This window comes from Notechis scutatus, chromosome 4 (assembly GCF_049901735.1).
Source record: "Notechis scutatus isolate UNSWTSFEM ecotype Mainland chromosome 4, rNotScu1.2, whole genome shotgun sequence".
Lineage (NCBI taxonomy): Eukaryota > Metazoa > Chordata > Lepidosauria > Squamata > Elapidae > Notechis > Notechis scutatus.
In genome coordinates this window covers 14,261,258-14,274,161 of record NC_142012.1, presented here as the reverse complement: position 1 = coordinate 14,274,161, position 12,904 = coordinate 14,261,258, and the positions used below count along the sequence as shown (strand labels likewise).

The window sequence follows — 12,904 nt, the reverse complement described above, 5'->3', positions numbered from 1 at the left end:
TTGGAGTAGGTCTGTCAATTTTGTTTCGTAGTCTTTTCTGTCCATTACTACAGTGGCATTTCCTTTGTCTGCTGGGAGGATGATTATGCTGCTATCTCTTTTCAGGGTTTGTAGTGCTTTAATTTCATTTTTCTGTAAGTTGCTTTTGGGTGGCTTGCTTGTGCATAGGATATTGGTAACTTGGTGTCTTATTTTATCAGCTTCATCTGTATTTAATTTAGTTAGGCTGGATTCTACTGCACATATGATGGATTCTGTGGGGATTTTTTGGGGTGCTATAGCATAATTGAATCCTTTGGTTAGAACATCTGTTTCTGTTTTGGTGAGTTCTCTGTTGGAAACGTTGTGCACTAATTGTTTCAGGTGTTGTTGTGAGTTGTTGGGGTTTTCTTGTCATGTTCTAATTTCTTTAATTTTTTCAATAATTTTTCCTGTTTGTAAATACCTTCAGAATCAGCTCTCCAAGTTGTAAGTTGTTTTATCTTGTCCCAAAGTAGAGGGTGGATTTTGCTGCTCAGTTCCAGGTGTAGTGCTAGCAAATCTTTGTTTAACTGATCTAATCGGAATCTCTTACTGTGGAGCTCGTTCCGTAGTAAAGCCATTTCAGTTCTTTTCAGGATACGTTTAGTGGCTGCTGTGCTTTGATGAAATGTTAATTTGAAGCAGGTTGGTGTAGTATTGTTGTCTCTGCAGCTGCGTAGGAATTGGAGGTCACATAGTATTCCTGCTCTTTTAATTTCCAGTTTCTCGTAGGTTTTGATCTGGCTGTTTATTTCCTCCCGTAGAGGTTTGATATTTGTTTTCTTAAGTTTTCGCTGGTACTTACATGTATGGTGTTCGGCTTGGTTCGGGTATTTTCCCACGTCATTGTAGTTCTTTTAAAGTTGTAGCAACGTTTCAGCAGAATCTCATCTGCCATCATCAGGCTTCTGTATTGTGTCCGTCTGTGGGTCAGACTTTTACAGTGGTTTCAGATTTAAATTTGGGGCAGCCTATTGCTGTGCCAGAATGGTTTTTCTTCATCCTGATTGGTTGGGAGTCTTGGTCTGTGTTTATTGGTCTCGGAGTTTGCTGTGTTCTGCTTGATGGGTGTTTCTAATATCTTCTGTCTGTTTTTGGCTCTTTTTGTATCTTGATTGGCTGGCAGCATTGTGTTACTTTAATGGAGGTCTTTAGTGCAGCTTGGCTTCGGGTAAATGGACGGCTATCATTAGTTAGGAAGCTGGGTTTCATCTGGGTGCCTGGTTGGGGTGTGTTTGAGCTGGAGGTATCAGGGGGATCTGTTTGTGCCCAGGTGTTTGCCTGGCTTGTGGTGTGGAGATTTTTTTTGTTTGTGAGTGCAGGCTTCCAAATGATTGACAGCCTGGTGGAATCATCTCTTCTGTTCATGCTTTCTGGTCTTTTTTCAATCTCTATGGCTTCTCTGATGACTCTGTGGCTAGGGTTTTCCATAGTGGCCAGGGTTTTGGTGCCATTGAAGTTGATGCTATGACCTGTAGCTTCCATGTGTTGGACTAGTGAGGAAGTGTGTTCCAGCTTTTTGACTGCATTTTTGTGTTCATCCAGGCGGGTACTTATTCTTCTATTGGTCTGTCCAATGTATGTGGCCGGGCATGATGCACAGGGGACTTCGGACCGCCTTGGTTTTCCAGGTCAATTTTATCTTTGGGGTTGCTAAGGATGGCTGCTATTTATTCTGTCTGTTTTGAAGGCAGTCCTGATGTGATGTCTGTGTAGTACCTTACAGAAAAATAGCAGCCATCCTTAGCAGCCATCCTTAGCAACCCCAAAGATAAAATTGACCTGGAAAACCAAGGCGTATACGAAGTCCCCTGTGCATCATGCCCGGCCACATACATTGGACAGACCAATAGAAGAATAAGTACCCGCCTGGATGAACACAAAAATGCAGTCAAAAAGCTGGAACACACTTCCTCACTAGTCCAACACATGGAAGCTACAGGTCATAGCATCAACTTCAATGGCACCAAAACCCTGGCCACTATGGAAAACCCTAGCCACAGAGTCATCAGAGAAGCCATAGAGATTGAAAAAAGACCAGAAAGCATGAACAGAAGAGATGATTCCACCAGGCTGTCAATCATTTGGAAGCCTGCACTCACAAACAAAAAAATCTCCACACCACAAGCCAGGCAAACACCTGGGCACAAACAGATCCCCCTGATACCTCCAGCTCAAACACACCCCAACCAGGCACCCAGATGAAACCCAGCTTCCTAACTAATGATAGCCGTCCATTTACCCGAAGCCAAGCTGCACTAAAGACCTCCATTAAAGTAACACAATGCTGCCAGCCAATCAAGATACAAAAAGAGCCAAAAACAGACAGAAGATATTAGAAACACCCATCAAGCAGAACACAGCAAACTCCGAGACCAATAAACACAGACCAAGACTCCCAACCAATCAGGATGAAGAAAAACCATTCTGGCACAGCAATAGGCTGCCCCAAATTTAAATCTGAAACCACTGTAAAAGTCTGACCCACAGACGGACACAATACAGAAGCCTGATGATGGCAGATGAGATTCTGCTGAAACGTTGCTACAACTTTAAAAGAACTACAATGACGTGGGAAAATACCCGAACCAAGCCGAACACCATACATGTAAGTACCCGCGAAAACTTAAGAAAACAAATATCAAACCTCTACGGGAGGAAATAAACAGCCAGATCAAAACCTACGAGAAACTGGAAATTAAAAGAGCAGGAATACTATGTGACCTCCAATTCCTACGCAGCTGCAGAGACAACAATACTACACCAACCTGCTTCAAATTAACATTTCATCAAAGCACAGCAGCCACTAAACGTATCCTGAAAAGAACTGAAATGGCTTTACTACGGAACGAGCTCCACAGTAAGAGATTCCGATTAGATCAGTTAAACAAAGATTTGCTAGCACTACACCTGGAACTGAGCAGCAAAATCCACCCTCTACTTTGGGACAAGATAAAACAACTTACAACTTGGAGAGCTGATTCTGAAGGTATTTACAAACAGGAAAAATTATTGAAAAAATTAAAGAAATTAGAACATGACAAGAAAACCCCCAACAACTCACAACAACACCTGAAACAATTAGTGCACAACGTTTCCAACAGAGAACTCACCAAAACAGAAACAGATGTTCTAACCAAAGGATTCAATTATGCTATAGCACCCCAAAAAATCCCCACAGAATCCATCATATGTGCAGTAGAATCCAGCCTAACTAAATTAAATACAGATGAAGCTGATAAAATAAGACACCAAGTTACCAATATCCTATGCACAAGCAAGCCACCCAAAAGCAACTTACAGAAAAATGAAATTAAAGCACTACAAACCCTGAAAAGAGATAGCAGCATAATCATCCTCCCAGCAGACAAAGGAAATGCCACTGTAGTAATGGACAGAAAAGACTACGAAACAAAATTGACAGACCTACTCCAAGACTCCACATACAAACCCATAAACACAGACCCAACCACATATCTGGAAAAATTAACCAAGAAGAAAATTATAACCAGCCACATAAGCAAAGAGATCCAACACACGATTATACCCAGAGAGAAATCTTCCAGATGCCCCAAACTATACGGCCTCCCAAAAATACACAAAGAAGGCATACCTCTCAGACCCATAGTCAGCTCCAGAGGAGCACCACTACAAAACCTAGCCAAATACCTAGCAAAGCAGCTACAGCCCCATGCTGAAACAGCAGCTTCACATGTACAAAACTCATACCACTTCTTGGAAATGATCAAAGATCTACACGTGAGCAAGAAGATCTGCTTGTAAGTTTTGACGTGGTTTCCCTATTCACTCAAGTCCCGATAAAAGAGACCCTTGAAATCATCAAAAATAAATACCAACCAGCCAAACACCTCATGGAACTAACAGAACACTGCTTAACCAACACATATTTCATATACAAAGGACAAAGATACAAACAAATAGAAGGAGCCCCCATGGGATCACCACTGTCACCTGTCATTGCTAACCTGTTCATGGAAGAATTCGAATCCAGAGCCCTGGCCAATGCCATCCTCAAACCCAAACTATGGTTAAGATACATCGATGACACATTCGTGATTTGGCCCCATGGACAAGAAAACCTAAACAATTTCCTAACACACCTAAACAGCGCACACCCCAAAATCAAGTTCACCATGGAAACAGAAACAAACAAACAACTACCATTCCTAGATGTACTAATCTACAAAAAAACAGATGGCACACTAGGACACACCATATACCAGAAGAAAACCCACACCAACCGCTACCTCAACGCCCAATCCCACCACCACCCAGCACAGATAAACTCCGTGGCTAAAACACTAATTACCAGAACCAAACGCCCTGGCAGACAAGACACACATTAAGGCTGAACTATGCACCCTGACTAAAGTACTGACAGCCAACGGCTTCCACAAAAGCAAAATCACCAGCTTGATCCACAAAAACACACTGAAACATAATAGAGACCCAGAAGATGAACAGACCTATGGAACAGCTGTCCTGCCCTACATAAGAGGTACTACAGACAAAATTAGTAAGGTACTACACACAGACATCACATCAGGACTGCCTTCAAAACAGACAGAAAAATAGCAGCCATCCTTAGCAACCCCAAAGATAAAATTGACCTGGAAAACCAAGGCGTATACGAAGTCCCCTGTGCATCATGCCCGGCCACATACATTGGACAGACCAATAGAAGAATAAGTACCCGCCTGGATGAACACAAAATGCAGTCAAAAAGCTGGAACACACTTCCTCACTAGTCCAACACATGGAAGCTACAGGTCATAGCATCAACTTCAATGGCACCAAAACCCTGGCCACTATGGAAAACCCTAGCCACAGAGTCATCAGAGAAGCCATAGAGATTGAAAAAAGACCAGAAAGCATGAACAGAAGAGATGATTCCACCAGGCTGTCAATCATTTGGAAGCCTGCACTCACAAACAAAAAAATCTCCACACCACAAGCCAGGCAAACACCTGGGCACAAACAGATCCCCCCTGATACCTCCAGCTCAAACACACCCCAACCAGGCACCCAGATGAAACCCAGCTTCCTAACTAATGATAGCCGTCCATTTACCCGGCCAAGCTGCACTAAAGACCTCCATTAAAGTAACACAATGCTGCCAGCCAATCAAGATACAAAAAGAGCCAAAAAACAGACAGAAGATATTAGAAACACCCATCAAGCAGAACACAGCAAACTCCGAGACCAATAAACACAGACCAAGACTCCCAACCAATCAGGATGAAGAAAAAACCATTCTGGCACAGCAATAGGCTGCCCCAAATTTAAATCTGAAACCACTGTAAAAGTCTGACCCACAGACGGACACAATACAGAAGCCTGATGATGGCAGATGAGATTCTGCTGAAACGTTGCTACAACTTTAAAAGAACTACAATGACGTGGGAAAATACCCGAACCAAGCCGAACACCATACATGTAAGTACCGCAAAACTTAAGAAAACTATATATATATATATATATATATATATATATATATATATATATATATATATATATATATATATATATATATATATATATATATATATATATAATTATACCTCCTTCATCCGTCATTCAGAACAAGAAAATTTTCTTCAAAACTGTTCAGCTTTTAAGTGCTTTTTTGCTTTTTCTTCAGAGCTCTTTAATAGGCTTCCAGTCCTCCTATGATAAAATATTGCCTATGAAAAATGTATGAGCATCTTTCAGGGTTGTACTTACCAGTAACTACAGAACAAAACATAACCAACATGTCTATCTAAGCAAATACATGACAATATTATAGCAAGCTCACACATTATTGAAGAGAAATTCCATTTTCATAGGGCCACATTAAAAATATCTCCCAAAGGAGAGAGGGGATCAGTTTTAATGAAAATAAATGTGTCCTATTTAGAAAATGACTCATAAACTCTTAGTCCCAAAGCCTAAATCAGAAGCCCTGTAATCAATTAGTTGAAAGAATCACAAATAAACATCTGTCCAGTTCAAATAGAAATTAAGTACCAGGACAGAAGGAGGAACATATATAATCAGGATATCAAAATTAGCAGTCTTAAGGAAGAAGAACAAAGATAAAATAAGCATAACTGTGTGGTTTTATTTTCTGAACTGCTGTCAAATTCTCTAGTTTGAGTTTGTGGTGTCATTTAAATACCCGAATCTCAAATTTACTCTATAGTTGTACAGCCTACTATTGGCACTTTATCAACCTCATCCTCAGATTTACCTTGACAGTGGAAGAAACAAATTATCACATATCCATACCATGCAGCCTTTGTCTTGAATATCAGCTGCTTATGTTAACTTTCAGACATTTCTCTGACAACACATTTGGCTGACAGCAAAATTGAAAGATATACCTCAGCAGATGTAGGCTTTAAATTTACATTTATTGGGTATATCCTTCAATCTTGCTAGACACATCCTTCAATCTAACTAAACACAGGAATTCAAAAGTGGCACTAGCAAGCAGAATCCTATCTATAGCTACACTTTAGTGGCAGCTAAATTAGTAACTGCGGTAAAAGTCAATATTTTAGCAATGACCCTTTTTTAAAAATAGGCAAGCTGCCATTCTTCAAAAGGTTCTCTGTTTCCTCTAAGCTTCTGATCCATGTTTAAAATTTCAGAGATGCTTAATGGTTTTGCAAATTCAGATTAACAGATTAACAGAGTTGGAAGGGACCATATAGGTCATCTAGTCCACCCTGCCCAAGTAGGAGACCGTACACCATTTCTGACAAATGGCAGTCCAATCTCTTCTTGAAAGCCTCCAGTGATGAAGCTCCCACAACATCTGAAGGCAAGCTGTTCCATGGGTTGATTTTTCTCACTGTCAGAAAATTTTTCCTTATTTCCAGGTTCTACCTATTCTTCCACTGCGGCTGAAAATGGAGCCACAGAACTCTTAGCTGGGAAGAAGACATTATTGAATTTTGTATAAAGTTTTTTCCCTTTGCTTTTAAACTCCATAAGATAGGAAACAGTGAGGCAGTTGTTGTTAACCTGATCAACCATTAATATTTAATTATTCATTTCTCTCCCTTTTGTCTCTTGTTGCGTTTCAGATTATCAGTTTATTAAATGTCTTTACACCACAGAAATCTCTGGAGGAGTTCCAGGATGTGTAAGTAATGCAGTCAAGAGAGAAACTTTGCTGCAAGGGAGGGGTAGTAATCACTTTGGTATCTTGCGGGAAAACTAAAAGCTAAGAACAACGAAATATAAAAAGCTGCTCTTTCTTAGAAACTGCTCAAGGTAATCTTTTTTTTTTTTTTTTTTAGTTTCTGAGTTTTGCAGATTCTAGCCTTCTATTACTTTGGGTATTTCAGAAATCAATTACAGCTTGATGTGGGAATAGGAAACCAGAGAACAGCCATTGAGAATCCTAATAGAAAGAGCTGAGCAAATGTATAAATGACCTACAGGGAATGAGGAAGAAGAATGAATACAAGATTCATACATAGGCAATGGCTCCCAGGAATTTGATTTAATTGCTTTGTGATGGGACTTCTGTCTGAATTTCCTAAGATATGCAGGATTTTGAAGATTTGGCAATTTACCTTTAAGTCATCTCACTTTAAAAGAAAGGAAGAGTGACAAGTGAAACACTTTATTTCATTAGAGTTTATGATAACCCACGGCTCTAAAATTAGTTGACAGGAAAAAAAATATTAATATTTCTATCAAGTATTATTTTCTCTTGCTTGGCACATAATCAAATCCTGATCAGAATGAAATCTGAGTAATCTATAAATTCATTTGTTGTCCTCACTTTGTATCTTATGATGAGAGAAGGCAACCAATTCCTCTCCTAAATATTTTGAACACATAATTATTTTAAAATTTACCAAATTTCAGACACTTGTTTATATATTTAAAAAAAAAGATAAGTAGTGCAATAAATCAAAGACTTAATGAGATGTGTGAACTTACTCCATGTATATCTAAACAAAGCAAAAGGAAAGTTCTAGGCTTGTTACAATAAATATTGTAGTTTAAAAAATTACATTTAGGATTAGAAATAAGGCCAAAATTCAGTATCTAGATATATTTATTTAAACAGTGCAGGTGACAAAGATGTTGCCAGTCAGAATTTGGGCTCACATATTGTTCTAACTCTTGATTTGTTTATTAAAGAAACTGTCAGTTTTTCAAGCTTTATGTTAAGCCATAACCACTCTTTATAAGGTATGATGTAAAATACAGTATAATTTGTTGACTTGAGGATATTTGGCAGTTTGGTCTAGTGCAAGAGTGTCAAACTTGTGGTCCATGGCCCAGATGCATCACGCACTGGCCTTGCCCATACACAGTTTTGTGAAGGCGAAAAAAGTCACTATATGTCACGTGACAATGCAAGTTTGACATCCCCGATTTAGTGGTTAAAAACCAGGCTAGAAAGCAGAAGACCATGAGCTCAAGTCCCACCTTTGTCATGAAAGATAGCTAGAGATGGTAAGTTCCAGCCCTGTTTCAGTCATGAAAGCTGATTTGGTGACTTTGGGCCAGTCACCAGGAGACGGTGAATTCTGGTTCCACCTCAGCCACGAAAGCCAGCTGAATGACTTTAGGTCAGTCACTCTTTCTCAGCCCAACTTACCTCACAGGGTTGTGGTGAGGAGGATAATAGAAATAGGAGGAGGAAGATGTGTTAGATATATTCAGTGCCTTGAATATATTTGTAAAAAATAATAAAGGTGGGATACAAACAAACAAACATAAGTCAAGCAATATATGAAGAAAAAATGACGGTTTTATCAGGTATTTGTGAAAGGTTGAGATTGTAGAAAGGAGTGCTACATTGGAAGCATCTCAGCCAAGGAATGATGATGTGACTTTGTTCTCCTGTCTAGTTATTTAGTAATGGAGTTGATGGATGCCAATTTGTGCCAGGTGATTCAAATGGAGTTAGATCACGAGCGAATGTCTTACCTGCTCTATCAGATGCTGTGTGGTATCAAACACCTTCACTCTGCAGGAATCATTCACAGGGTAAGCTGGCCTCTCTCTGTGAAAGTAAGAACGATTTCCCCACAAGAATGAAATGAAGAAAATTATGAATTTGTGAATTCTTTATTATTCCTTGTGCATTCTTTATTATTCGTGGGCATGCCCACCTCAAAGCTTTTATTGTACTTCTACCATAGCCAGAAACACTGAAATGAGCAGCAGTGTAGATTTCAAAGCCCAAGAGGGGAGGGACCACATAGTACCCTAAATTTGTTGTTTGCATCCCTGAAATTTATTCTAACTACATTTGCTGTGGTGCAAGGTTTTTAAGATAGAAAACTTGCAAAAGCAAGTGTACAAGTCCTGTTGTTTTAGAAAGAAAAAAGGAAAGCACCCCCCCCACCCCCACCCCCAATCCTCTTAAAAATCAATAAGACTGAAAATCCTGGTCGGTGAGACCATATCAAGAAATTAATTCCACAGAGGAAGACTAAAACTATATTTTTGAGATTGTCTGTAACAGAATCTCACAAGTCTCATTGTGGCTATACCTCAACCCCTTCACTCCAATGAGTCTGGAAGGCAACTACCTAATTTGCTTCCAACCGTTGTCTCATTTCTCAGACCTTAAAAAGTGTTTCAGTCCCTTTTGCCTAGGTAATGGATCTTGCATATTTCCATCCCTGTCACCTTCCTTATTCTCTACCTGGTTCCACTAAAGGGTTGTGACACTGTCAAAATGCTAGGGAAATCAGGAGATTCAGGCAATTTCAATGGGTATGAAGATTTATTGCAAGCTTAAGCACTCTATAAAAATCTGAGCTACTAATGGTCAAGGAAAATGAGCGGGAATAAAAGGCATTCAAGGTGAGCTTAGATTTCTTATGGGTGTTCTAGGTCTTGTGACTAATGATGTGTTGACCTCTCCCTTGGGTTCAGCCTGGTCATCTCCTACAGACACAAATACCACCATTTTGTTGCATCACTGGCCCATTTTTGATGCTCTCAGTTGCCCCCCTCCCAATTAAATGAGGTCCATGTGTGGTCATCAAACTTTTGGCCATTGCTGAAATACCAGTTACCTTTCTTGGCTCATCAATGAATAATTTTCAGTCAGCTTTAGGCCCTGTTGGGTCTTTCATTTCACACTCTTCTCCCACAATAGACAAAACCCAATGATATTGTGGGTGTGAGACTAAAGCTTATCCCTTTCTTTCTCTCTTTCTTGCATATCTTACAGGATTTAAAACCAAGTAATATTGTGGTAAAATCAGACTGTACGTTGAAGATCCTGGATTTTGGACTGGCAAGGACTGCAGGCACTAGCTTCATGATGACACCCTATGTGGTCACACGCTATTACAGAGCACCAGAAGTCATCCTGGGAATGGGCTACAAGGAGAATGGTAGGACATATAAATATGGAGTAAAATGGGACAAAGAAAAGTAAGGGGAGGGAAGGGAAGGGAGGAGCAAATTAGATCTGGAAAGGATCTGATCCTGCAAATGTCGTTTGATGAGGCCAACATGAAAACAAAAAAAACTTACTAGCTATACAAGTAAAGGATTGCAATACCATCAATTCAGATTCAACAGACTGTAGGGGAGAATTTGCAAGTCTAGGTCTTATATTAAAGGCCATAACCACTGGCCATCTTGTTTGTCATTTTTGAGAGTAGAAATAACATGTCCATTGAATTCCCTGCTAAATTACTACAAGAAGAGTTAGTCAAGATAAGAGTATGGTGCAGGTCACCAGGCAATTAAAAAATAACATTGGATGCTATCTAAATCAATTTTATAATGCTATACAATACGCCTCTCAACCTGAGATATAAAGAGCTAATTTAGATAAATATACAGCCCTTCTATATACAAGGACTTCTCTGATCTAAGATAAGTGCTGTGTCCAAACATGCCAATAATGCTGTTAAGGGATCTTCAGCAACTGAGATGGTTAACTTCTCCCGTTAGCTGCTGAGCCTGGAGATTTTTTTTCAGTTTTACAGCATTTATTTTTGAGTATAGTATTTTTAAAATAGGCACATTACTGATGACAGAAATTCCTATTTTTAGGTTTTCTTTTCTTTTTTTCCCCTAGCAAAAAATACCAAAGCATCTTGAGATAATATTCTCCTCATTTAAAAAAAAAAAAAAACTTTGTTTCACTATCCACAAAACCATTTTTCAATGTTGCAGAAGAAAACTGAAGAAAGAATTAAGGATGGGAGCAAAAGGGGAATTAAGCTGTAGTTTCCACCACCTTGACTTCAGGGAACAGCAGCCAGGTCACAAAATGTGACGGCACAAAATTTCTGCAGGCAGTAAGAGGGAAAGTCCAAAGGCAGCATGTTCATCTCTGCCACATTTCCAGCCTTCTAATCTTTACTGGATTCAAAGCATGTCCTTATTAATCCTTCCCTTCGCTAAATTGGCCCTCCTCAACTACGTTTTCCAAACTCAGCAGAGGTATGGAGGCTTCAGGCCTAACCACAATGCATTTATATTGATTTAGTGTAAAAAAAAAAGATGGCATGACTTATAACACACAATTGATGGATTCACACAATACACTAACTCCAAAGGACATGATGGGTTTGCTGAGATATTTGTTTTTTTTTTTTAAAAAAATCTGTGACTCCTTTCCTCCCCATTCCTTTCTGGTAGAGCAAGTCAAACTTGTGGCCCGCTGGCCAGATGAGTCACATGTTGCCCCTGCCCAGTTTAGCAAATGGGAAAAAAGTCCCGATTTGGCATGTGACGATGCCGTGATGACGCGAGTTTGACACCCCTGATCTAGAACAATGGTCCCTTGATGACTTGTGGACTTCAACTCCCAGAATCTGTGAGCCAGCATGGCTGCCTCAGGAATTCTGGGAGTTGAACTCCTCAAGTCATAAGAAGGCCATTGTTCTCTATCCCAATCTAGAAAGAGGGAAGGCCTATTAAAGTCAGAGCAACAACAAAGCCATTATGGCAACCCTTCTGGAGCAATATTTGAATTGAAAGTTTCTCAGCTCAGCTGTAGAAAATCTGCTAAAATCCTCTATTATCATAAAAATGCAGTATTGACTTTGGATGGGTCCATTTTGATGCTACCACATTAAAAATGAAATATTGAATGTAGTCCTTATACTTAGGTCCCTAGGTGAGTGGAGAAGATAGTGATGTTAAAATTGTACCCTACTATACCATAACTGTGCCATTTTTATGTTTATTTTTTTTTTAAATGGGGTGGATAGAGCTGGGGAGAAACCTCTTCTAGCCCAAATGACATGCTAAGAAGAGAAGGTGGTTATTTTGTTGTGCTCAATTTTTTTTATCCTACCAAGCATTTGTGTGCTTAAAAAGAATCCCTGCTAGTAATACATTATTATGACATGATTGCATAAATGACATAGATCAAGGCTGCAAATAAGAAAACTACAGAAACACATTCATTAGATTGCTAATGAATGCTAAACAATGCTAAACAATTTTAAAATGAGAATACCTTGTGTGTGTGTTAAATGTAATGAGGAAATTTTGCATTTTTGAAAGCCTTCCCTTTTAAGTTGGGGGAATCCAATTAGCATGCTGCAGTTCTTTTCACTGATACCTGACTGCAGTCTACAAGCTGACATTTAGTAGCTGATTTTTAGCCTGATTTCTCCGTTGATTAAATTGGATAAAATTGGATAAAAATGCAGGCTACTTTTAAAATACACTTTGTATTTGCTATTTCAAACTGTCAGTTGTCCTAAAAGAAATTCTAGTTGTTAGTTATCAATAGTACTCACTTAGATTTATTTATTTTTAAATGATATCTTAAAAAAAAAGGTAATAAAGGGTGAGATGCATTGGAAATCTTCTTATTCAGAAGTTTTATAACAGCCAACTGAGAAAAAGGTGAGTTCAATGTTGG

At 39.2% G+C, this 12,904-nt stretch overlaps 1 protein-coding gene across 5 annotated transcripts in view; it reads left to right on the top strand.

The window, feature by feature from the left end:
- MAPK10 (mitogen-activated protein kinase 10) overlaps positions 1-12,904 on the top strand; it is a 223,529-nt gene that overhangs the window by 155,458 nt on the left and 55,167 nt on the right. For all 5 annotated transcript variants that reach the window (XM_087962831.1, XM_087962830.1, XM_087962833.1 and 2 more), the window contains exons 6-8: positions 7,116-7,174; positions 8,904-9,042; positions 10,241-10,406. In XM_087962831.1, coding sequence (XP_087818957.1) covers positions 7,116-7,174; positions 8,904-9,042; positions 10,241-10,406 — 364 coding nt within the window. The remainder of the gene's footprint in view (positions 1-7,115; positions 7,175-8,903; positions 9,043-10,240; positions 10,407-12,904) is intronic.